The sequence below is a fragment of the Zalophus californianus genome, chromosome 5 (assembly GCF_009762305.2).
Source record: "Zalophus californianus isolate mZalCal1 chromosome 5, mZalCal1.pri.v2, whole genome shotgun sequence".
In the NCBI taxonomy this organism is placed as follows: Eukaryota; Metazoa; Chordata; class Mammalia; order Carnivora; family Otariidae; genus Zalophus; species Zalophus californianus.
Window position 1 is genome coordinate 85,725,785 of NC_045599.1, and position 25,592 is coordinate 85,751,376.

Genomic DNA, 25,592 nt, shown 5'->3' on the forward strand with positions numbered 1-25,592 from the left:
TGATCATTGGGATTTTCTTGCTTTTCTTTCTTTTTTGATCTGGTATCTGTTTTAACTTAGTAAGTTGCTTAAATTCTCTGGATTCCAGTTTCTGTTTTTGTAAAGTGACTAGATTAGTCACATGATCATTAAAGTTCTTTTCAGTGATAAAATTCTGTAATTCTATATTTCCCTGATTTTTTTTATTATTTTTATTCTTTGTGATTATGGCTTTTTGTATGCTTTTTAGGTCTTATTTTGTCTAGTAGATGAAGACTTTTAGAGGTTTAAATTTGACCAAAGAGATTTTCTTATCTTCCTATTAAGAGTATAAGAAAAACCTTATTCTTACTATATATCTTTTATACATTATAGGTTTTACACAGTGTAGGGTTCGATACCTTCTGCTGAATATCTCTTTGTGAGAGAGAGAAGGGAAATATTCTAGAGCTGTGCTGTTCAGTATGAAACTCACTGTCCACATGTGGCTCCTGAGCACTTGAAATATGACTAGTTGGAATTGAGATGTGCTCTAAGTGTTGAAGACTTATTATGAAAACAAATGCAAAATACTTTGTTTCATTTTACATATATATGGAGATAATAATATTATGAGTATATTGGATTAAATAAAATGTGTCATTAAAATTAATGTCACTTATTTCATTTTACTAGACAATTTGAAATTACAGATTTGGCTTGCCTTCTGTTTCTCTTGGATAGCGCTTTTCTAGAGGGTAGTGGAGTTGTAAACTAGGATAAGAAAGGACTACTGCTTTTCTTAAATTTAAAGTGTGTCAAATGTGCTCTGTTCTGCCAGTTAGCAGGGAGCTGTATTTAACCTGTACCTTAGACCTGAAGCTGGAACTTGGTGACACGTCTGTAAAGGGCAAATGTTTTACAGTTGGACAAAATGGGTTGGCTCTGGCCTTGCTTTGGAGTAGATGTTTCCACTAACTTCTGGGGACAGAGAATGTGATAGGATCTTGAAGCCGTGGCTCACAGGCCAAGCCAGCAGCTGGAGACAGAATTGGCCAGGCTTTGTGCCTACAATCTTATCAACTAGTGTGTGGTCAGGTTCCCACACTATCAGGATTCTGTGCTGTGAAGGTATATCTACTTTTGTGAGTCTTGGCTTTGTATAGATTTTAAATAAGTACCTTTTAAAGGAGAACAACAAAACTCTTTTTGGAGGGGGTTGTTAAATCTGGGCTGGACAGAAACAGCAGTGTTGTGAACAACCCCAGAAGGCAGGCGGATCGAGGCAGTGGGGTACAGGGTGAGTTGCAGGGCCGGAGAAAGAACCAGAAGGAATAACAGAGACTGCTAACACATCCTCCTTTCCAGCTGGTTCCCAAAGATTTATCGACTCATCCTTGGGAGCATTTTATTTTATTTATTAAAGTCATACATTCTGAAGTGAGAGATATGTTGTTGCCTTAAAATACTTTGCATTCACTTTTTACATAATTTGCTCACTATCTTTAAATTTTTTTGTAACCCGCTTATATATTTTATCATATATAGTGATTTTTACATAATTAAAATTGTATATATAATTTTTACATAATTTAAATTTTACCAAAGTCACATTTTGGTAAAATCAGTTTTGTGTTCTTTGTCACATTTAGTATTATAGAGGATATGTAAAATACCAGCTTTTAGGTTTTTTTTTTTTCTGCAATATTTTTTCCTTTGTGTCCAAAAAGATCATTACCTAGGACTACTACATTGGAAACATAGAGAGCATTTGAACATTTAAAAATTTCCATTTTTACATGATTATGCCTCATTGACTCAGTTGTAGTTTTAGTTTTAGAATGAAAAAGGTGAACATAACATTTGCTAAATGAAGGAATAGCTGTAGATGCATTTCCATTCAAATACAGATTTTAAGATATATGTGATTAATTGTAAAATAAAGACAACTCAAAATAAAAAAAATCATTATCACTATTGCTTGTGAAAATGCTGAAATATTTGGTCATAATCACATTTCATCAAGAAATTTTTTCTTTGCTGTTTAGTTCCTATCAGTTTCCACTAGAATGTATTAGAAGAAAAGCAGGGCAAGAAGGAATTGAATGAAATTATTTTTCATTAGAAGCAGATGGAGGAGGGGCTTATTTATCAGGATAGTTAAGTAACACAGTAGCATTTTAAGAATTTGAATGGTAATTAAATGTTTTCTGCCTTAAACTATTCAATTAATGTCTACAGAAATAGTTTTATCTAGTAAAATACATACACAGTGAATAGCTTTGAGCAAATATTTTCCAACATTAAGTTCAAATTACAAATGATAATACATGGTTAAATTTACTCTTTTTTCCCCTATATTTTGTCTTTTGTATTTTTAGATGTTGGATGTTTACAGTCTAATTCCTTTTGACAATCCAGATGGTGGAGTTTGGAAACAAGGATTTGACATTAGCTATTTATTTAATGAATGGGACTCTAAGCCCCTTCAAGTCTTTGTGGTGCCTCATTCCCATAATGACCCAGGTAAAATTTACACTTCAAAAAAACTACAGGTTATTAAGCCCCTGTACACACAGAGTATTTTAATGAGAATCTGGTAGAGCTGATTTCTCAAGTTTTTGAGACACTATTCGCTGACTTGTTCCAGCAACATATTCCTTTTATATGTCATTGTATTTTGAGTTTTTATCAATTTATGAGCAATTCATGGATAGTACTTGTGCAATGTGAAATAGTAATAAACACAAGAAGGTCTTTGTTTTGGGGATGAAAAGTTGAATTCACTTAAGGTGCTGACTGTTCATTGTAGTTACTTCTTGTAAAATACTGCATGGGAGAATTATTTTGTGTTCATAAACTGGCAATAAAAATGGCAGAATTCTCGTGGGAACGTTTGGATCTTTAAAATGGAAAAGCAATGTAAAGTGGTTAAGAGCCTTAGTCAGGTGGACATGAGTGTGGAGTCCCAACCCCATGGTGTGAGACAACTTTAGGCAAGTTACTGAACATAAAAGTATTTTCCCGGGTAGAATCAGAATAAAGTATCTGCTTCATAAGATGAAATGTAAAGGCATGATGCATGGCCCCAGTAACTCTTGTCATTATCATTATTGTTATTATTTCATATGACAGCTTTTGTAATTTATTGGGGCTGGAGACTTTTTTCTCCAAGGTAAGGGAAAATTGCTAAAATTACAGTGGGAAATATGATTCGATGTATAGATTTGTTAGTGTGAGTACATTGGCACAGAGTAAATACTTCATGAATTCCATTGCAGGATTTTTTGGGGAATGTACTTCGAAAGACTTCCTTTGAGGACTGACTTACACTTCTATTTGTTATTTTTCTCAATTTCTCCATTTCATCATTACTAATCAGAGGCACCATTATTCACCTAGTACTTTGAAGGTTTTTTTCTTTACTCCCAGCATTCATTTATCTCTGACTTATATCCTTTCCCACTGGTTTATTGGCATATGTTCCTTTCTGTTTCTAAGACAGTAGAACTTGTTGCTTTAGGTCTGGACACGTGATTTGGTGAAGTTGTGTGTGTCTATGTGTGTGTACACACGTGTGCTGCTTTGGATGCGAAAGGTACTCAGAGACAGTTTGGATGCTGAAATGTTTGAATTAACATAAAACTTCAAAATTCAGTATGCACAGAGGTCTGAAATATGTGAAATCAATATTATTCTGGAAATTTGTGATGAGCATATGTCACACCAGCTTCTGACTTGGTTTTTCTGTCTTTGGTCTTAATGTCTTTATCTTTTCTTACAAATACCCATCCATCTTATTAACCTCTCCTCTTAAATGTTTTGCATCTTCTTCCTCCTTAATCTTAGCCTGTCCCTTCAAATCCAAACTCCGATGGCCAGGCATCATGGAAAGACTGGAGGGATCTGGAGCCAGGCAGAATGAGGCAGGCATCCTGGCTTGGCTGTATACTGGCCCCAAGTCCTTTGGGCACATTTGTGTGTCTGTCAAATGCAGATCATATGGTAGATCATCTTAAAGCAGGAGTTAGTTATCAAGTAAATACAAAAGGTGAGGAAAATCACATGTAATTAAAATACCTTTTGCTATTTACTTACTTGTATGTCAGATTAAATAGTACATTTGCATCTAGGGTATGTGTACTGAAAAACAGGTCTTTGTTTATATCTAGACTTACAGTGAGGTGAGGTGTTCACACTTGATAGGTGGGATCCGAGTTTGCCTGTAGGACTACAGATGATTTTCTCTGTAAATCTCATTCACTCTGAACTATTCCCTTATTGAGTGAAATGGTGGCAGAGCCCCTGTTGTATTTAAATTATTCTCTCCTTTCTTCTCTGCCCGTTCAGTTCTTGTCTCTTAATTGGGTATGTGATGTGATTCCATTGTATCCAGTTTCTTCTAGGGTCGTCAATACATTTTGCAGTATGTCTTGCAAGTCCTCATGTGAACCCATTTCTCCTCCCTTTTAGATTTTTTAAAGACTTTTATTGTCTCTTCCCCTTTTCTGCCATCCTCAGTTTCCACCAATCTCATTTCTTGTAATTCTAGAACACGTACGCTTAAGTGTAATAATAAAATTTGTGATTTTCCAGGTAGCATGCCAAATGTTTTATAAACATTGAGTGCTCACAGTAACCCTAGAAGGTGAGTGCCACTATTCATGATGAAGGCGTTACCAACTTGTCAGACTTCCAGGGGCAGTAAGTGACACCACAGGAATTCCTTGTTACTTTACCTGGACCTCCCACCTGAGTACACTCAAGGGACAGAGAACATGTGCCTCCTGTTCAGTCTGTCTCATTGCCTAGCCCAACAAGTGGCATATAGTAATTGCTAAATAGAGATGAGGCCTTCCTGACCTGTCTCCATGCCCCTCTGAAGCTTCTTGAACCTTCCATACGTGCACACAGACAGAGATGTCAACGTTTACAGCACTTCTGCTTTGTCTCCTCACTAGATTGTAAGCTCAGTGAGGGCTCACACTTTGTCTTATAACCAGCAGGTCGCTAATGCCCAGAAGAGTCAGCGGCACATGGTACTGACTCATTCAGTTAAATAAACCATTGAACCAGGGAATGTGATTCTGCAGACTCAGATGAAACATTGGACCTTGACTTGCGCATTTCTTTAGCTTCCCTCCATCTCTTCTTCCTGTTGTCTTCTATTCCTTAAAAAAAAAAAAAAAAACAAAAAACATTTAAAATGTGCTTTGTAATTTTAAATACAAATAGCAGATGATATGAAGCTCTTCAAAGGGAGGGATTGCCTATGCCTTTGAGATTTTGTTTGTTTGCCTTAGGGGTTCCCGCTGTAGTTAGTGTGTTGTTCCGTGGGGAGATTTCTCTAATCCCTGGTCCTGACTGCTCTAAGTGAATCTTTCTGTTGGTATTTTAGCAACCAGGGTTGAGTCTTTTTGTCTTAGTAAAAGATGTTAATGACCCTTACCCTCAGGCCCTCCTCCACTTGAGGAAGAAATAATAGTCCGTCGCGGACCTTTTATTTTTTTATTTTTTTAAAGATTTTATTTATTTATTTGACAGAGAGAGAGAGAGAGCAAGAGAGGGAACACAAGCAGGGGAAGTGGGAGAGGGAGAAGCAGGCTTCCCAGGGAGCAGGGAGCCCGATGCGGGGCTCGATTCCAGCACCCGGGGGATCATGACCTGAGCCAAAGGCAGATGCTTAACGACTGAGCCACCCAGGCTCCCCCATGGACCTTTGAAAGCGAAAGGGATAGCGATTTTTGCTACCAAGCAAAATAGAGAACGGAACCCGCTGGCTTTTCTTGATAATTTTCACAGCTCCTTCACAAAAGTAGAGTTTAGGTAAGCTAAATTATTCTGTGAAGAAGTAAATCATTCAGATCATGAAGAAACCCCACTTTCAGTGGAAGAAAAGAGATAAGTGTGTGCGCAAACATTCCAAGTCAAAATGTGACTCTGTAATGGGAAATCTTCGTATAATACTCCTAAATGAATGTGCAGTTAGGCGGTTTACTTTCTAAATGAGATTTATAGAGATTTGTTTGCATTTTCTGCAGCAACAGTTTAAAACAAACTTTAGCTCAGTGGTTTGTTTCATCGGAGTTTTGTCTGTTGGGGATAGGAATGTTTGAAATAGACTTATGAAAGATTCCTATATTGAGTTCCCTAACTTTAAGAATTCTGTTGCTGTGTTTTTATATATGTGGGTGTTTTTCTTTTTGGATCAAGTTCTGATATCTCACAAGACAGATAAATTTCAAATTATGTTTTGTATTTTAATTCCTAATCATGCCTTCTTCCAGTCTATGAGGACATGTAACAGTTGTCGTACAGTATTTTATATGGTTTACATGAGTTAAAACAAAATTGGAAAGGAATTGTTAAGTGAATGCTGATAACTTTGTACTGGTACGCTTTTGAAAAGTTTTGAATCATAGACCATGAAATTAAATGTTAGTTGATTGATACATGTTCATGTTATATTTAATAAGCTGATTAAAACACAATTACAGCACCTTTGTATCTACAATCTTAATTCTTTCCTTCCCACTACTTAAACTGCTGAAATATTTAGTTAATTTTCCTTCAAAAAAGTCACAGCGTGTAGAGAGTAGATAAGGTATACTAAATGGAAAGTTGGACAGCATATTGTTAGTTAAGCAATTTGTAAAATGAACATTAGAAGATAATCCCCCATGTGGTATGACTCCAAATCAGAGAGAGACCTAGGCACAAGAGCCACAGTGGAAAATCACTTTATTTTGTGCATTTGCAGTTGTTTTACAGAGTTTTTATTGATTCAAATGAGTGAGTAGGATTTTTCACTTTTTTTTAAAATTAAGGAAACAGAATTTTGCATTTAGCATTATATGGTAATTTGAAATGAGTGTATGTACCCTTATTCTTTTTTTTTTCCTTAAAGATTTATTTATTTATTTTAGAGTGGTATAAGTGGGGTGAGGGGAGAGGGAGAGAGAATCCAAGCAGACTCCCTGCTGAGTGCAGAGCCGGACTTGGGGCTCAGTCTCACGACCCCGAGATCACAACCTGAGCCAAAATTAAGAGTCACCCTTAATCGTCTGAACCATGTAGATGCCCCTATGCCCTTTTTCTTAAAAAAAAAAAAAAAAGCAAGAGAGAACAAAAACATGAGGAAATCGCAGTGTGACATTATTTTAAAGGTTTTCTGCTCATGTATTGTTCAGCAATCAGAAGAAAAGAGTTCTGGTCAGCCATAGTTGGGTAACGCCCAGACGGGTGAAAGCAGGGGAGACTTGCATCTCCATCTGCCAAAGGAACCTGCTGAGTGGAAGGAGATGGTCAAGAGAGGGGAGGTTTGTTTGTGGGCACAGTTTGGGGAGCACTTTGTTCTGTTTAATAATTGAGGGATAAAATGAGTTCTTTGGTTTTGGCCACTGTGATGGGAAATTTGAGTTTCTGGAGCTAAGATGCATGAGGAAGAACTGAGTGAGAACTGGTATTCATTGCCTGTCTTGTATCAGGGGAGTGTTTAGTGTGTGTTGCTTCATGTAATCCATTCTGCAACCCTCAAAACTGGTAAATTAAACCCCATTTACCAGGTGAAGACAGTGAGGCTAAGGGCAATATACTAATGTCTTCGAGATCCATCAGTTATAAATTGGCACAGGATGGCGAATTAAAGCTCAGATTTGCCTGATTCTAAGATCTCTGTTCTTTCTACTTACCATGCTGCTTCTCAAGATATTTTATTTAGTTCAAATGATTTTCTTGCTTTATGGGCGTTAACTAGTTTGGCACATTTATCTGAACCTTGGGCTGTTAATAGAGTTGCCAGATTTTTTTTAAAGATTTTATTTATTTATTTTAGAGAGTGCTCGAGCAGGAGGAGGGGCAGAGGGAGAGAGAGAAAAATCCCAAGCCGACTCCCTGCTGAGCGCAGATCCTGACTCAGGGCTTGATCTCAGGACCCTGAGATCATGACCTGAGCCGAAACCAAGAGTCGGATGCTTAACCGACTTTGCCATCCAGGAGCCCCTTGGGTTGTCAGATTTAACTTTTAAAAAAAATGTAAGTTAAGCTTACATTTCCAATAAACAATAATTTTTTTTTAGTGTATATGTGTTCCGAATATCATATGGAACACACAGTAAACATTTATTCATTATTTATCTGAAATTCAAATTTAACTTGGCATCCTGTATTTTATCTGGCAATCTTAATTAAGAAAATGTTGGCACTAAGAGTTAAATGTTTACATAGCTCTTTAGAATTATCTTTTTAAGCGATCTCTGAAATTGGTGTATTGAGGTTCTTTTTCAGAGGGAGAATGCTGATTGTTGGCGGCTCTCACTGGACTGCATTCCTTAGGAGCATATATATCAAGTAGCACCTAGAGGTGTAGGTGATCATCAGACATGTCCCCATTCTCCTATTTTGGTTACTTTTGTCTGTCCAGTCTGGGTGCTTCAGAGCTCACCAATGTGCCAGTTATACAAATAATTGCTAGTTTTTATGGGACTTTACTGTGTTTCAGGCACTGTTCTCTTCACGTATTAAATCCATTACTGCTCTCAGCAACTTTATGACAAAAGTCCTGTTATTACCCTTATTTCACAGGTGAGAAAACTGAGGCAGAAGAGAGTCCAAGTAATGTGTTGGTGGCAGGCCTGGGCTTGAACCCAAGCTCTGGACTCGGACTTGTAACTATTAATATTGTTTCTGGAAGGTAATACTTCTGAAACCACAGGCAGAGCTTCTAGGAAGAAGGTCTTTTAAGTGTTTCCGTGTCAGATGCCATCCACTTTAGTATGATTAATCATATAAAACATTTTATGAACTGTCTTGCAGAAGTAGACACCTCACCACACTGTTTCCCCTCCTTTTTTCCTTCTGGTCTATCCTTTTTGAAATGGATGTCCCTGTCCTTAAATACTACTTGAGTACATGAGATGGTGAGTGGTTTTCCTCATTGCTGCATATTTTACAATTAGCAAGTCATTTTGAAGCAGTATTTTTCCAGCTTTTAAATGGTTTCTTTTAGAAACTGATAATTTGCCCCACATTTGCCTTGACCGTAAGGCTAAATAGCCTCGTATCCTAAGAGTAACTCCTCAAAGGAAGTCACTTTTACTTTTACTTCTAACGGTGTCTTTCATATTATAGACACTTTTCATTTTTTTCAGACCACTAAGCCCTGTTTGGGGAAGACGTAGTAGGCCTGAAGTGTCCTACTCAGTGTGAATTGATGCTCATGGATGGAGTCCTTAACAAGGGAGGGAAGTAAATTTAGCCCAGATTTAGAAATTATTGTGTAGGTTGATCTCACAATGGCAGGTGTCAACTATCGAGGTATGCGGGTCTTTTAAAGGGCATTTAGAAAAGCACTATAGCAAAGGGGTCACAATTGGACATTATACATACAGCTGCAGGGTGAACAAAACCCTAGCTGTCCTAACAGTAATGCAGATGGCTCCCGTGGTGTGGGATAGAATTTCCAGTGAGGGCATCTTAACACGGGTTCAAAAAGTGCTGTATCTCAAACAGCTTCGTGGACGTGAAGCTGATATGCTTTGAAAACTATTAGATGACACTGAATCATCTGGGAAAAAGGTGAGGTGATTCTGGAAACCTGAGTTCAGAAGCATTTATAGTATTCAGCAGGCTTCTAGGTTTCCAGAGACTCACAGGTCTTTGGAAAACTTCAGCTTCGTCTTTGAGTCTCTCTCTTCTCTCTCTTGGGAGCTTCAGTCAGTTAGCATCTTCTCTCCATTTTGCCTCCTTGGCCTCATAAACGTTTTCCAGCAGAATTTTTGCAGTGGCCTCGTTTCCTGTTTTCTCCTTTACCATCTTCGTCTGTCCTTTACATTCACAGCACACTCATTTTTGAAAGCACAGATCAAAAGACCTTAACTTCCTTCCTCCTAAATTTTCAGCAAGAATCAAGAATGGTTTAGAAGATTTTCGGCGATCTGACCCCCACTTCTATTTTTATTTCTCTCCGTACTCCCACCATGTAAGCTGCCACACAGCCATACCCGCCTGCCTTCTGCTCCCTGAAACTGACACAGACCTTCGTGGCTTAGTGTCTTTTCCATATGCTCTTCCTTCTATTTGGGAACTACCGCCTTTTTCCTCTATACAGATGATGACTATTCTAAGAATCTCTTCTGTCCTCCTGGTAGGAATTCACCACTTCTATTATTCCCACGGCATTTCTTTCCTATTTTCACTGTGGAATCTGTTTTCATTGATTAGCTTTATTGCTTTGCCTTATTAGAGGCTTGGTTTGTGTTTGAATGAATAAACTGGAACAAGACGTTGGTGAAAACTCTTTCACAGTTTATCAGGGCGGGGGGAGACAAGCTTAACTTATAATAGAAATGTTAGAATTAAAATTAATCAGCAGCGGATTTGAGTTACGATAATACCAATTAAGATGGTACGTGATGCCTTAAGTGTAAGACTGGCTATTGCAGTCAACTATGGAAGGATTTGACAAGTGATGGGAGAAACCTGTTGATCATATGTTGGTAGACAATAACTTAATTACTAAAATGAAGTTTTATTATTTTATGAATATTTATATTTATTTTTTAATTTGAGAATATTATGTTAAAACAGAAGTAACCTGAAGCTTAAGTTGTAGTTTTTACATGTTTATTATCTGGATATAATTATTTCTGATTCAAAATTTACTATGCTTTCTTAACATTCGGTACCTATTTAACTTTGAGTAGAATAAATGTAGTCATTAAAAAAATCATTATAGCAGTTAAAATCACAACAGTGTAGTGATGATTTGAGGGGATGTGTGTTTTAAATCATCTTAGGGCTGACAGAGCTTTTTTAAATATAAAATAGAACCTTAAAAGATAATGGCCAAAGATTATTAGGTTAGCATCAGAACAGACAATGAATGCTTTAGAGCTAATTGTGTATGTGAGCAGTGTCTTTTCCTTTTGGTTTCATTTCTAGTTGGAGTAATAAATTTGTTTTTATATTTCATATACCTTTTTTTCCCCTATCCTTTTGGCCACACATTTCATTCATCTATCACATACTTACTGAATTCTTGATGGTGTAGGCTTCATACCAGGTGCTGGCTTCATGAGAATTGAATGCTTTGAAGTTCAGGTTATAGGTTTTCAAATTTGTAGGAATTGGGGCAGAAATACCTGGAGGCCCTGAGGCCCTTTGTATAAACATTTAAAAGTTATAAATCAAACTGATACATTGCTAAATAAAGATAGGTCTTTTCATCCTGCCTTGAGAAATAGCACCATTATCAGTAAGGCCATGTGTGGGTTGAGATTGATCAGGCTCCAGTTCTCTACTAGAATGTGTTGGTGCATGTGGGAAGAGCCAGCCTATGATAGCCCAACCCTGTTTCCCAGAAATGGCCCTGTCCTAAACCAGGCCCTCCTTTGCAGACACCCCAGCACCCTTCCCACACCCCTGCAAACTGCATCCCCTCTGCCCATTGCTCAGGCTAGGGAGGTTCCACCTGCAGGTCAACTTCCCTATAGAAAAACATATAGAAGGCCCCTGGTGGACTCTAGAAACTGGCTTGAGGCTGTTTGAACACAGATTTCTGGGCCCTGGTACTCAGAAGGGCAGGTCAGAGCAGGCTCTGGGTGGGCACGTCCTTTGCTTTGGGAATTTATTGTGTGAAAGGACTGTGGTCAGAGGAAGAATGAAGATCCCTCAAGTGACCAGGGCTCAGGAAGGGATCCCCTTGCCCAAGTGCTAAATTGGTGCTGTGTATGCCCTTGAACCAAATGAAACTGAGTGTTCCTTGAGAGGATCAGAGTGCCACAAAGTCTTTAGATTTTGAAGCAGGATCAAGAGTGAAATTTTAAAAAGTGTTTTGTCAATGAACAGTTACGAGGTGCTTAATTGTTCACAAGCATTAAAAATAAGCAGTAGAGTTGTCAACTTTATTAGGCTTTATATTTTAGAACTTAAAATTTTTTATGATAAAACAGTGATAGCAAATTTGGAGTTATGCCTGCTTTAAAGAACTTCTAATTATGTATTCTTTGTTTCAGATATTTCCCCCACTTACTTAAAAATGGTGATTAGCTGTTTTATGGGTTAAAGTGTTGTTAGAGGGGAAAAAGAATAAATGGAAAGGTATTCTTCGTGCTATTCTAGCCCTAGTTCAATTTCCAAGTGTATGCAAGGGAAAGAAAAAGACTGTGAATTGACCACTTAAGTAAATCAGTTTGCAACTCAATGTCCTAAGATTATTAAATCCAGAGGTAGGAATATAACTTTATGTCACAAAAAATCATCCCATACAACTTTTCATAAAATACTGTCTTTCTGATTGGTCTTATGTTAATATACAATTGTAGTTTTACAGTAATTGAGGAAAAGAAAGAGCCAATTCAGTGTAAAAGGGAATACTTGATTACTCTATTGTATAAGAGCAATAAAAGCTAATTTACTGTTATATTACTCAATATTGAAAGCTGCAAGAGGCTATCTTTTAGTTCATTCTTCATTAATTGTGTTATATTGTAGTGATATTAGTATCTATTATAGATGAGTTTTATGGAAGGCTTTTAAGTTGACATCTCTGAGCATGTGTTTTGGCTCACGTAAGTATCTTTGACATATTTTCTGCATGATTGTTGAAGGGCAAATGAAGTGTTGAAGGCAAAATGAATTAATCAGTCACTGTGATTTCTTTATGAAAACTCCTGTGATAAACTATTCTTTGAAAGGATCTTAGCTAATAACAAATTATAACTGATGAAAACAAGTAATTGTACTTAAAAAAGAAAAAAAAAACCCTGTTACTTATTCATCTTCATAAAGACAATTTCCTCTAAATTTGCTTTCTATGCTAGATTACTAGAGTTTTATTATTAAATTAATTTTGGAGTAATTCCGTTGTTCATAGTTCTTTTCTTTCATTGAGTCAATAGCCAAATAATTAGGGCTTAGTTTTGACTTTTGTTAAAATTTAGGTAAAATACCTATGTGTGATGTCTTAAAGACAGTAATTTTCACAGAGCCATTTCAAGAATTTACATGGTCCTTACTGCACATGTATAATAATAGCATGGTGCAGAAGTAGAGGTCACTTACAAACATTTGATTTTAGCTCAGTCTTGCAATATGGAGGTAGATACATGTTAAATTAAATTATTATTATGGTACTTGGTAAAATAAATTCTCCCCACAGTGCAATCTTTATTTTTCAGATGGTAATAACACTGATTTTTTCTAGGGCTAAATTAGTTTGCTAGGGTTGCCATCCCAAAGTACTACAGACTGGGTGGCTCTAAGCAACAGAAATTTATTTCCTTACAGTTATGGAAGCTGGAAGTCCAAAATCAAGGTGTCAGCAGTGTTGGTTTCTTCTGAAGGCCTCTCGTCTTGGCTTGCAGATAGCCCTCTGTCTTCGCATGGTCTTCCCTCTGTGTATGTCTGTGTCCTAATTGCTTTTTCTTGTAAGGACTTATTGGATTAGGGCCCACCTTCATGACCTTATTATACCTTAATCACCTCTTGAAAGACCCTGTCTCCACATACAGTTGCATTCTGAGGTATTGAGGTTTAGGATTTCAACATAGGAATTTTGAGGGGACACAATTCAGCCCTTAATAGGGGCATAGAATGAATTCTTTGCAAACCAAAGTTTTGGGTTACCAATATGTTTAAGATGTGGAACAGTTTATTTAAATGTTTTAAATAAATGTGCCCTTTTCAAAATTTAGTTGTTAGAAATATCTTTTTGTTTCCTCTTTCACCTGTTTTGATTGTAGAGATGGGGAAGGGTCCATTAAAGACTGATGAAGATGATAATAATAATAGCAACTAACATTTATCAAGTGCTGTGTTACATCCTGGACTCTGGTCTGAGCACTTGATGTTTTTTTGTCTTAGATGTTGGCATGGTCAGCATTAGCAGTGAGTTAGAGCATTCTTGGGGTGGGTTGGATTTTCTTTGCTTGTCCTTGGGAATCCAGATGTGGATCTTGGCTTTGTGGTCTGGGGCAGGAGTCCAAGTTTGTACCTTTGCCAAGCAAGATGGGATTCTTTGCAAAGCACTATTTCATGAGCTATCTTTGAATTTTCTATATGTATAGGCTTTTTATTTAAACATGGAAAAGTTAAATTATCCACATAGTATTCTTTGGTGACTTTAAAAGTACTTAAAGGTGCCCCAGATCAAGAAAGTCCTGTAAAGAATATTTTACACTGAATTCCTCTTTGGCTTCTAGCTTCATACCTGTCACTTTGTACATGCTCACTAAATAACTATGGAATGAATGAATAGATTTTAGTTAAAGCAAAAGGGAGAAATACAGAGTGTCAGTGCCCTTTTCAGAAGCTCATATTTACATTGTCAAAACAGTTGCATTGTCTTCTCTGCCCTAGCACATTTTATTATTTTTCAGCTAATATAGTATATTTCAGATATTAATTATAGACAAAAGAACTAACCAGTTGACCCCTTAATATTTTAGTCTCCCCACATGTTTGAGGTTTGGAAAAAATAGAGCAGTAGTTTAGCCTGGATGTATAGAAACTCCTATCTCTCTGTAAGATTTCATAGATAAGAGGTTGTTCTTTGGAAGGTCCATGTGGCCAGTGGATAGCTGGGTATGATTTTCCCTTGGCTGCTTATCATGTTGCTTTAATGCTCTGCCAGATAGGGCTATGCTTGGACCTATGGGTCCTGTTAAAAATGTTTCTTTATAGGGATGGGGCACCTGGGTGGCTCAGTCAGTTAAGCGTCTGCCTTCAGCTCAGGTCATGATCCCAGGGTCCTGGAATCGAGTCCTGCGTCAGGCTCCCTGTTCAGCGGGGAGTCTGCTTCTCCCTCTGCCTGCCGCTCCCCCTGCTTGTGCTCTCTTTCTCTCTCTCTGTCAAATAAATAGAATCTTATAAAAAGATGTTTCTTTATAGTGAAATTGCAAATATCTTTAGATAAAATTTCCAGGATATTTGAGAAAAGTCTGAGAACTAAGTCCTCAGTATCTACAATTTTCTTTTGAAAAAGACTTGACATACATGTATACACTTGTGTTGTTTGATTAGTGTCAGTTTGTGCTTCCAAAAAATGGAATAATTTACAGCCTTTGGAAACTAATGCCCATTCTTGGCATAATTCTACTTCTCTGTATTCATAATAGTGCTCTTAATTACCTTACTGCTTTGCTGCTGGCTCTTATATAGTTTATACTTTTCTTTTTCTTAAGTTTACTTACTAAAATGGGTAGGGAATATCAGATGTGGTATGAAAGGATACAGTTTTCATTACATTATGAGTAGTACTGCCAGCTGGTTAACGCTGTTCAGATTTTTGGAATTAAAGCAAATTCCTTAAATTAGAGATAAATTATAAATAATTGAATTCAATACTATAATTACTAAGCATAAATAAATGCTTTTTGGCCTCAGGTCATTTTTCTTTTTTTTCCTCATCTCTATCTGAATTTGTGCAGTTTTCAGAGTGTTTTTGTCATTAGTGACTTTTTGAGTTTCATGTCCATTGAAATGGAATTTCACTACTTGAAACATTCCTGAAATTTTTAAATGTGTCTTCATATGAATGAAACATCTAAGGGTATCCAAAGGTGATGCAATGGAATGTGACTGAGTTGAAATCAGACATACGAATCAGACCTTTGTTGTGTATTTGTGTCTTGATTTAGGTTGGTTGAAGACTTTTGATGACTACTTTAGAGAGATGACTCAGTATATTTTTAATAACATGGTCATCAAGCTGAAAGAAGACTCACGGAGAAAATTTATGTGGTCTGAGATTTCTTACCTTTCAAAGTGGTGGGACACTATAGATAAGCCGAAGAAGGATGCTGTTAAAAGGTTTGTTTTAAAACTGTTTTTTTGTTTGTTTGTTTTTTGTTTTCACAATTTGGTAATATGAAACAATTATACAGTGAAACAAGAGTTGAATTTTTAGAAGGTAAAAATTCTTAGCATTATGTCTGAAACTAAAATATTTCTTCACATCCTTTTTTCCCTGATTCTGGTTCATCTCTGAAAAAGTGACTCGAAACTTTCTGTTGAAGTCCTTATGTTCCAACTTTGTCCCGAAAATTGAATTACTAGGTCAAAGGGGCTTAATATTTTAAACGGTTTTTGAAGCATATAATCAAAGTGACCCCTGGAAAGATTGTTTCAGAGTATTCTTCTATCTTCCATATAGAATTGTACCAATGTCTCTGCCTCGTTGGCCACCAGTATAATTTTTTTCTAAAACTTTGACCAATTTGATGGGTGAAATACTTTAATTTGGATTTTTGATTACTGATAATGCATATTTTCTCAGTGTGGTATGATGGGAGAATCTGTTCCCCATGTGTCCCTCCCTTCTGCTCCCAAGAGTTTAAAAGATTATCATAGCATGAATTGCTTTCTTTTATTTATTTAATACCACATATATAGCACTTACTGTTTTAGTGCCTGTTCTGAGCACTTCACAAATGATAACTGACAATCCTTGCAGCAGTCCTGTGAAGTAGGTACAATGACTGTCCTCGTTTTACAGATAAAGACACTGGTCGTCCGGGGTCACCCAGCTGGGATGTGCCTTGCTGGCGTGCCAGCCGGGGCCGCCTGTCCAGCCCCACGGGCTGTTCCCTCCCATGCTGTGCTCTGCTGCTGCCCTAAGATGTAAATTGTCCATTTTTTTTCCCTACTGATTTGAAGTGCCATCTTTGTTGTAGTTAAATATGCATTGATTTCTGGGTTTTCTGACTTCTTTCATGGACTTTTCTGCTTGACTCTGATTGTCGTGGCTTTAAGATCTGTTTCATTAACGGGCAATTTAAATCTCCCTTTGTCTTTCTTTACTGAAAAATTCTTTTAATGAGTGACCACTTAATTTTCCCAAGGAGCTTTAGAATTAGTTTGTTAAATTCTTCCTCCTGTATCAAAAAAGAAAAGGATTTTGATGGAAGTTGACACAAATATTTAAAGATAATTTGGAGAGATTTGGTTTAACATCATTATCCATCAGACCTTTTTTTTTTTCCTTGATAGGGCACAGCATTCAAAAACTTTGCTAGTGATACACACACACACACACACACACACACACAGAAGAGATGGGAATCTAATAAAGATGCTGGTAGAGTTTTACATATGTTAGGTGGTTAGAAATAACATAAATGCTACAATAAAAGACCTGAAATTTATACTTGTAGATGTGGATGTCAGAAAGGGTACAGATTGTGAGTTAGTGCAAAGTGGTAGAAAGTGGGTTATCTGAAATCTGACAGGAAGTTTTTTGGCATATGTGGATGATTGTGAACACAGTGAACTGAGGTAGCTGGTAGACCTTGGAGGGGGTGTGTGTGTGTGTGTGTGTGTGTGTGTGTGTGTGTGTGTGTGTGTGTGTGTGTCTTGTGTATCCCTATGTGGTTGGGTTCAACTGGGTGCAGTTTTCTGCCTTCACTTCTGTTTCTCAGGGACAGAATTTCAGTTAAGCAATACAAAATTTGCTCCCTGATATAATCATTCACTTTGGAATAAATTTTTGTTTTTGAAACAAGCATTTATAGCAGAAGTGACTCTACCTATTTTTTACCACTGTTCCCCTGTCAGCTCCCTTTTATTTTTAGGGATTTTATTACTTTTTAAATTTAGTACATAAGGGTTTGTGCCCGATCTTTGCTTATTAGCTCATTCAGTCATGCATTCTGCAACTGCCTCCTGAATATCTCCAATGGTGCAAGAGCGACGAGGTTTGGGCACTCCTGAGCTGAGTATTTCTTTTTCTTGATCATAAATTCTAACTCTCACCACTGACAAATAATTATCTTTTCTCCTTTTAATAACTAAAATTACTATAACTACCACTCACTTGTAGTTTGTTTGGATTTGCCTGATCTCTGTGCCCTTTTTACATTAGAGAGAATTCATTTAGAACAGTAGTTCAAATGGTTAGGCCCTGGAACGAGGCTACCTGGGTTCAAATTGTGGCAACTCCCATCTATTGTGTGACCTTTGGGCAAATTACCTAACCTCTCTGTGTCTCATTTTCTTTGTCTAGTGAGGATAATATTGGGACCTATTTTATTTGGTTTTTATGAAGAGTGAATGAATAAAAATAAATGCTTAGCCCAATGCCTAGCATATTTTAAGTCCTTAATAAATATTAAAAGCTCTTGTTACTTTAGTTTTTGTCACTTTGAGTCTTTGTCTTGGACACTCAGTGTAGAGCTTTAGTTCCGAAGTCATCCTGAGAGTCTTTATCTTTTAATAAAAGAATTTAACTATAAAATATATGCTTTCTTTCTTAAAAAAGCTTTTTAATGTATTGCTTCAGTGAAGATAACCTTCCCCTCCACTTCCCTGCTCAAACATTTTTAGGATTTTTAAAATTTTATCCATAAAATTCTAAATTTTGACCATGTATCTAGGTATAACTTATTATTAAATTTTCCATCTGTCAATTCAAACATATCTTCGGCTTATGTGTTCTGCTCTTACTAGATACTGTTTTTATTTTCTCTAGGGATTAAATTTTCTAGTTATTGAGTCTCGCTTTTCCACATGCATTTTTGACTTCTTTGTTATATTTACTATGTTTGGGAGATTTTTCTTAAGGGTTCTTTTTTCCCCCACTTCAGATTCAGTTCTTTGAGGGTATGAAACATGTTCTTTTCTGGCTTTGAATGCTTGGTTTTAACTGTTTTTGTGTGCTTGTTTGTTTTTTACCCCTCAGTTCTGCATTCTTTATGTTGTACCCTTTAAGTCCAATTATTTTCCTCCTTTTTATTCATCCTTGAACAATAACAGACGTACATACACCTGGAATTTGTCCCAAAACAGAGAGTGTAACTGGCCTTGATTCCTTCCTGTTCTAACTAAATACTTTGTTTCCTTGTTGTGGGTGTTAGTTAATAGTGATTGGCCAGCATCCATTCCCCCTGATTTCCTTTTGGGAAATGGCCTCTCACACATGTCAGATCCTCCATCTTCCTGCCTCAGGTCAGATAGGCCAGCTATGACCTGAGCTCAGCTAATCAGTGTATTACTGCCCAGCGTTCTGAGTTGTTAGAGAGTGAAACGAGGATGGACAAAAGGAAGCAGAGGAGGCAGACGTAGAGGGAAGGTTGCAGGTCATCCCTCACAGCCCTGGTGCGTTCATAAGACTCTTCCTGTCCTGGGACATGGTCCCTGTGATCCCTGTAGCATGACCTCTCATTTTCTTCCAGCCCTTCGTTAAGCTTGGACTTGTAGTCCTCAGTTTTGTGTGCCCAGGAGAGTCTCCCAGTGCATTTCCTCTCCGGAGTCAGCAGGTGTTGTTGGCAAACAAGAAAGCTAGCTGATGTATTCCCCCTCAGATCCTTTGTTGGAGAGCTGGATTCTGAAAGATTGCATAAGCATCAGGGACCCAGCAGCTGGAGAAGAGGTCCCTGTCATGAGAAGGAGTGGCCGAGGGGAGGAGAGGAGCTGGGGCAGTGGGAAGATGGGGAGATTTATGAAGTGTTTGTTCTCTGCTGGATGAGGCTGAGGAGGCCAGGATTAGCTTTCTCCATTCAGCTTTCTCTTTTGTGACATGTAAGCCAAGTAAGAGCTTTGGCCTGTCTGAAGGTCCTGCTTCACAAGAGTATAGGAGAGAGTCCAGCTACCTCCGAAGGAAACTGGGCTTGCTGCCTGCTGCTTTTCGTAAGGTGAGGCCATGCTTGTTTCCTCCCAGGATGGCTGCATTAGGGAGCTACCCTCTGCAGCAGAAAGGACCTTGGGGTCGAGAGGCTTCTCTGTAGGTTGAGCTCTCAAAGAGCCCTCAGGTTGAAGTATGGAGATAGTGATTAGTGTCTGTCCCAAGATACAGCTTTGCTTCAGTCCTTGGCCCTCCAAATTAGGGGCTGTTGCCCAAATCTCTCAGAGTCCTTTCTCTTTATGATTTGAGACTCCATGTTGATTTTTTTTGTAGGATGATGGCATCTCAGTACTTGAATAATTTTAATTTCATCTATGTAGTATCTGTTAGATCCACTGCCAATTTTATAGCATGGGAAGAGTCCCCTTCTCCTTATGCTAGCTGGGTGCACATCTCTCTCTCTTTTTCTACTCTGTTGGCCATTTTACTTAGGTTGAGCTGTATGAAATTGCCAGTATTTCACCATTTTTATGTACAAAAATATCAATGTTACGGGATTCAACCTAAATTAAGGATAGAAAATGGTAAGATGTGGTAAGGAGTGGGAATACAAATTAGAATCTAATGCTCAATTCATTGTCTTAAACTTCTTTTGACAGATGCTATTTTGGCAATGCGAAATATTCTGGAATATAGGCCTGATCTTGATGATACCATTTTGCTTGAAGAAAATATTGTTTTTGTTTGTTCTTTTTGTTTTGTTTTGTTTTAAGATTTTATATTTATTTGAGGGAGAGACAGAGAGCACAAATGGAGGGAGGGGCAGAGGGAGAGGGACAAGCAGACCCCTCTCCTGAGTGGGGAGCCTGACAGGCTCAATCCCAGAACCCTGAGATCATGACCTGAACCAAAGTTAGACGCTTAACCGACTGAGCCACCTAGGAGTCCCAAAGAAAACATTGTTTTATAGCAAACTTAGGGCAAATGAGTTTTGTTTCTGGTCAAGCTTTGTCAAAGTTTTCTCCCTTCTTGGCATAATCGTACACTTTTATTCACTTATTATAGTTATCTGTGGAATTAGGGTGATAGCATTTTTCCCCCTACTTACTCAAACATAACATTCTTAGTATTTCTTGTCTAAATGTATGTTTTGGGGAAAAGTTAATAGATGTATAGGTGTGCTTTCAGTGTTTAAAATTCTGAGTTTGTACTAAGTGGTGTTAACTGATAGAATTTTTTTGACTGCTAGTATAATGCTTATGCACTGGCTTATTTTTTCCTTTTTGAAGATGAGTCTATGGATTATATGTCTGTACCTAAATTTGCAAGCTAGCTATTGCAGAACAGAACCTGTTAATTCCAGCAGAGTTCCATGTAAGCTTTTATTGTCCCTGAAGAATACCAATTGATTGTGGAAACTTAACAGAAACATAACTGAAATGATCCCCATAATCTATTCTAGCAGTGACTTGTTTGATTCTCACCCCCTGTGGCAGCAGTATTCAGCTCTATAAGCTTTTAAAAATGAGAATCTAGTTAACTAAAGGGAGATCCATGCAAACAACATCTAGCCTTTGTGTGTGTGTGTGTGTGTGTGTGTGTGTGTGTGTGTGTGTGTGTGTGATTTAAAGTAATTTAATCAATTATAGTCATTGTGCCTACTTGTAACACATATCCAGTGGATTTAAAAGAAACTTCCCCCGTTAAATAATCAACACATTTTCTGTCTATGCTTGTTTTATTTTTGAAAATGACTAGGATGTTAACATTCTTTTTACTTTTTAGGCTTCATATTTGAATTTTCTTCAGCTAAATGCAGTTAAATACTGCATGATGTTTATAATACATCAAAATGTGAATCCTTATTCAGAATCAAGCAGCTGAAACATTAACCTTAGCATTTCTTTTGACTAGCACCCAGCATATTACATACTTATTTTTTTCTCTCTGGGCACTGAGACACTGAAACAGTTTTTACAGGGCATGTGCTCTTGCTGTTGAGACTGGTGTTCAGTGAAGAAGCCCAGTGAGTTGTTGGAACCTAGAACAGTTTGTGTTCACCGAAGTCTTGACCAGCTTCCGTGTGGATATTTTGGTATGAAGTAAGGCTTCATATGTGTGTGGGGAGGAAAGGTATCATCAGTGAAGGATTATTGAAGTGACGGTTAATGAAAATATTTTATCTTCAACACATTGCTGGGTTTCGTTGCTTTGCCAAGAATGCACAATCTTTTTTTTTTTTTTTTTTTAAGATTATTTGTTAGCGCATGCATGAGAGAGAGCACTAGCTGGGAGGGGGAAGGGGCAGAGGGAGAGGGAGAAGCAGGCTCCCCGTTGAGCAGGGAACCCAATGTGGGACTTGATCCCAGGACCCCAGGATCATGACTGAGCTGAAGGCAGATGCTTAACCAACTGAGCCACTCGGGAGACCCCAAGAATGGAAAATTTTTATTCTTTCTGTCATTCTCTTACATCTTTTTTCCTAGGTTTATATATATATTTTTTTAAAGATTTTATTTATTTGAGAGAGAGAATGAGAAAGAGCACGAGAGGGAAGAGGGTCAGAGGGAGAGGCAGACTCCCTGCTGAGCAGGGAGCCCGATGCGGGACTCGATCCCGGGACTCCAGGATCATGACCTGAGCCGAAGGCAGTCGCTTAACCAACTGAGCCACCCAGGCGCCCCTCCTAGGTTTATATTTAAGTGAACCTTGTACCCTATTTTCTTAACTATCTGTTTGCTTATTGAAATCAGAGAAATGGTTGAGATCACATTCTTAAATAATACAAATCCAAACTTATTGATGTACATTTCAGGTTTCACTATAAAAATGTACCTTTAAAGTTCTCATACAGGTTAATTTATTATACATTTTATACAGGTCAGATTTTATGGTATTTGACTGAAGGCTGCTGTGAAATTTGCAGAGCAATAAGAAGTTACAGTGTGTCTTGTGATGTTCAGAGTAAATTGCAGATTTGGGTTGAGTTTAGAGCCTAAAGATACATAGCATTTCATCAAAGGAATCAAAGCAATTCACCGGTGTCTAAAATAATTTTAGTTCTAATAGTTGAAGCAGCAGCATATGTGTATTTGAAGAAGTATGTATTTCACCCCACTTCCTCCACTCCCAGTTCATTACCAGTGAGGCAGCTTTGTGCAGCTTCTACCCCTCAGCCACTTCGGCTGCTGGCTTCTGTCTACCTCATGGATACTGGCAAAAGCCATGAGGGACTTCTCAGCTGCTCCATCCACTGGATGTTTGCGCCGTCCCCCTGAAGGCTTTCTTTGCAGCATCAACGGTGACCACTTCACTGTCCTTGAAATTCTTTCCGTTTTTGTCTTCTGTGACCCAGAGCTCTTTCTGCCCTGTTTCTCTTCCTGCCTTGCTGAGCATTCCTTTTTCATCCCCTCAGTTTCCTCCTCTGCTCACTTCCTCCATGTCCCTTTCTCGCCTGTGGGGGTCATACCCTTTGCTTCTCCTCTTCATCCTGCAGGCTCATCCATGCTGTTGTTTTACTAGATGTTGGCCTGCGTCCAGATCTAAAGTGCCAGCCTCAACATCTTTTTTCCCTGTTTAATGATAATAGTAACAGCTAACACTTCCTGAGTGCTTAACGTATACCAGGCATGTTGTAAGCACTTACATGTATATATCCGGTCAGTCCTATAGTTTTCTTAGGAGTTAAGATGAGTTAAGTTTCCTTATGAGGAAACTGAGGCAGGGGTGTAAAGGAACGCACCTAAGATCCTCCAGCTAGTGAGTAGGGCATGAGGACCAGAGCCAGGCAGCCCGGCCCCAGAACCAGTGCTGTTAAGCATTGTGTGCTCTGCCTTTTCCATCTGCCATTCAGGCCAAATCCAGTCAGTCCCCCTAAGCCTTGTTAGTTACGCCTCTTTAGTATTTCTGTGCTCTGAACCCCAGCTCCAGGCCCATTACTCTGTGTTTCCTACTATTATGAAAACCTCCAGCTGGTCTTTCTGTGTCTACCTCTGTCTCTTCCAAGTGTCCTCCATTTCTCCAACAGAGTTAGGTTTCTAATATATCATTCTGTCCATTTCACTTCTTGGCTTTAAAATGCTTCAGTGATGCTTCAGTGTCAAAAGGTACAGATCCATCTCTTTTGTCTGGCACACACTGGCTCTTGCCCTGATTCCTCCCTACTTGTCCATCCTTCCCTCTGATCACTTCCTGCCTCACAGTCTGCTCTTAGCCCTGCTGAGCCACGTGGGTGTCCTCAGACACATGTTATTTCTTGTTTAGGAATTTGCCCATGAGTTGAGCTTAGAATTTTTTTTTCCTTTTGTGCAATGGATAATCTCAGTCTTACTCATTTTTCAAGACTCAGCTGAAATATTACCTTATTTCCGAAGCCTTCCTTTATTTACTCCATCATTCATTCAACAAATACTTAACTGTTCTAGACTTCGGGGATACAGGAGATGAGGAAGACAGACCTGATTCCAGTCTTCAAGGCAGAACAGGAAAGACATGTAATTAAACATAGTAGCAAAAGAAACAGTCAACAAAACCAAAAGACAACCAACAGAATGGGAAAAGATATTTGCAAGTGACATATCAGATAAAGGGCTAGTATCCAAAATCTATAAAGAACTTATCAAACCCAACACCCAAAGAACTGGGTAGAAGACATGAACAGACGTTTTTCCAAAGAAGACATCCAAATGGCCAACAGACACATGAAAAAGTGCTCAACATCGCTCGGCATCAGGGAAATCCAAATCAAAACCTCAATGAGATACCACCTCACACCAGTCAAAATGGCTAAAATGAACAAGTCAGGAAACTACAGATGTTGGCGGGGATGTGGAGAAAGGGGAACCCTCCTACACTGTTGGTGGGAATGCAAGCTGGTGCAGCCACTCTGGAAAACAGTATGGAGGTTCCTCAAAAAGTTGAAAATAGAGCTACCATACGATCCAGCAATTGCACTACTGGGTATTTACCCCAAAGATGCAAATGTAGGGATCCAAAGGGGTACGTGCACTCCGATGTTTATAGCAGCAATGTCCACAATAGCCAAACTATGGAAAGAGCCATGATGTCCATTGACAGGTGAATGGATAGAGAAGATGTGGTAAATATATATACAATGGAATATTATGCAGCCATCAAAAGGAATGAAATCTTGCCATTTGCAATGACGTGGATGGAACTGGAGGGTATTATGCTGAACGAAATAAGTCAATCAGAGAAAGATATGTATCATATGATCTCACTGATATGAGGAATTCTTAATCTCAGGAAACAAACTGAGGGTTCCTGGAGTGGTGGGGGGTGAGAGGGATGGGGCGGCTGGGTGATAGATTGGGGAGGGTGTGTGCTATGGTGAGCACTGTGAATTGTGTAAGACTGTTGAATCACAGATGTGTACCACCTCTGAAACAAATAATACATATGTTAAAAAAAAAAAAAAGATAGCAGGAAGGGAAAAATGAAGGGGGGGGAATCGGAGGGGGAGACAAACCATGAGAGACTATGGACTCTGAGAAACAAACTGAGGGTTCTGGAGGGAAGGGGTGTGGGGGGATGGGTTAGCCTGGTGATGGGTATTAAAGAGGGCACGTATTGAATGGAGCACTGGGTGTTATACGCAAACAATGAATCATGGAACACTACATCAAAAACTAATGATGTAATGTATGGTGATTAACATAATATAAAATAAAAAAATTTAAAAAAATAAAATAAGGGAAAAAAACAAAAAAACATAGTATCCCAATAAAGTGTTTCCTTCTATGGAAGCAAGAAGTGTGTCTTGGAAGGCTTCCTGAAGCAGGCGGTATTCAGGCCGAAACCTGAAAGGGGTTTAGAATTAGCCAGTTACATAGGGGGTGGGGAAGGAATTCCAGGTTATGAGAGGAGAATTGTGATTATGGACCAGGGATTATCAGCAAGAGCTTGGCATGTTCAAACACCTGGAAGAAGTTTATGAGGCTTCAGCAGTGAGGAGGAAGGTGTGTGTGCTCGGGCTGGTTAATGTCTGGTCATCAAGGAAATTCAGATTGTAACTACTACAGGATTCTATCACAAGCCCTTTAGAATGGCTACAATC

The 25,592-nt window shown here is 38.3% G+C and overlaps 1 protein-coding gene across 6 annotated transcripts in view; it reads left to right on the forward strand.

Annotated features, from left to right (window-relative positions):
- The window catches only part of MAN2A1 (mannosidase alpha class 2A member 1), a 168,143-nt gene that overhangs the window by 27,075 nt on the left and 115,476 nt on the right, over positions 1–25,592 (forward strand). For 4 of the 6 annotated variants that reach the window (XM_027604650.2, XM_027604653.2, XM_035727548.1 and 1 more), the window contains exons 3-4: positions 2,340–2,484; positions 15,597–15,768. In XM_027604650.2, the coding sequence (XP_027460451.1) occupies positions 2,340–2,484; positions 15,597–15,768 (317 nt within the window). The remainder of the gene's footprint in view (positions 1–2,339; positions 2,485–15,596; positions 15,769–25,592) is intronic. The other 2 variants (XM_027604655.2, XM_027604654.2) reach the window with 1 other exon arrangement.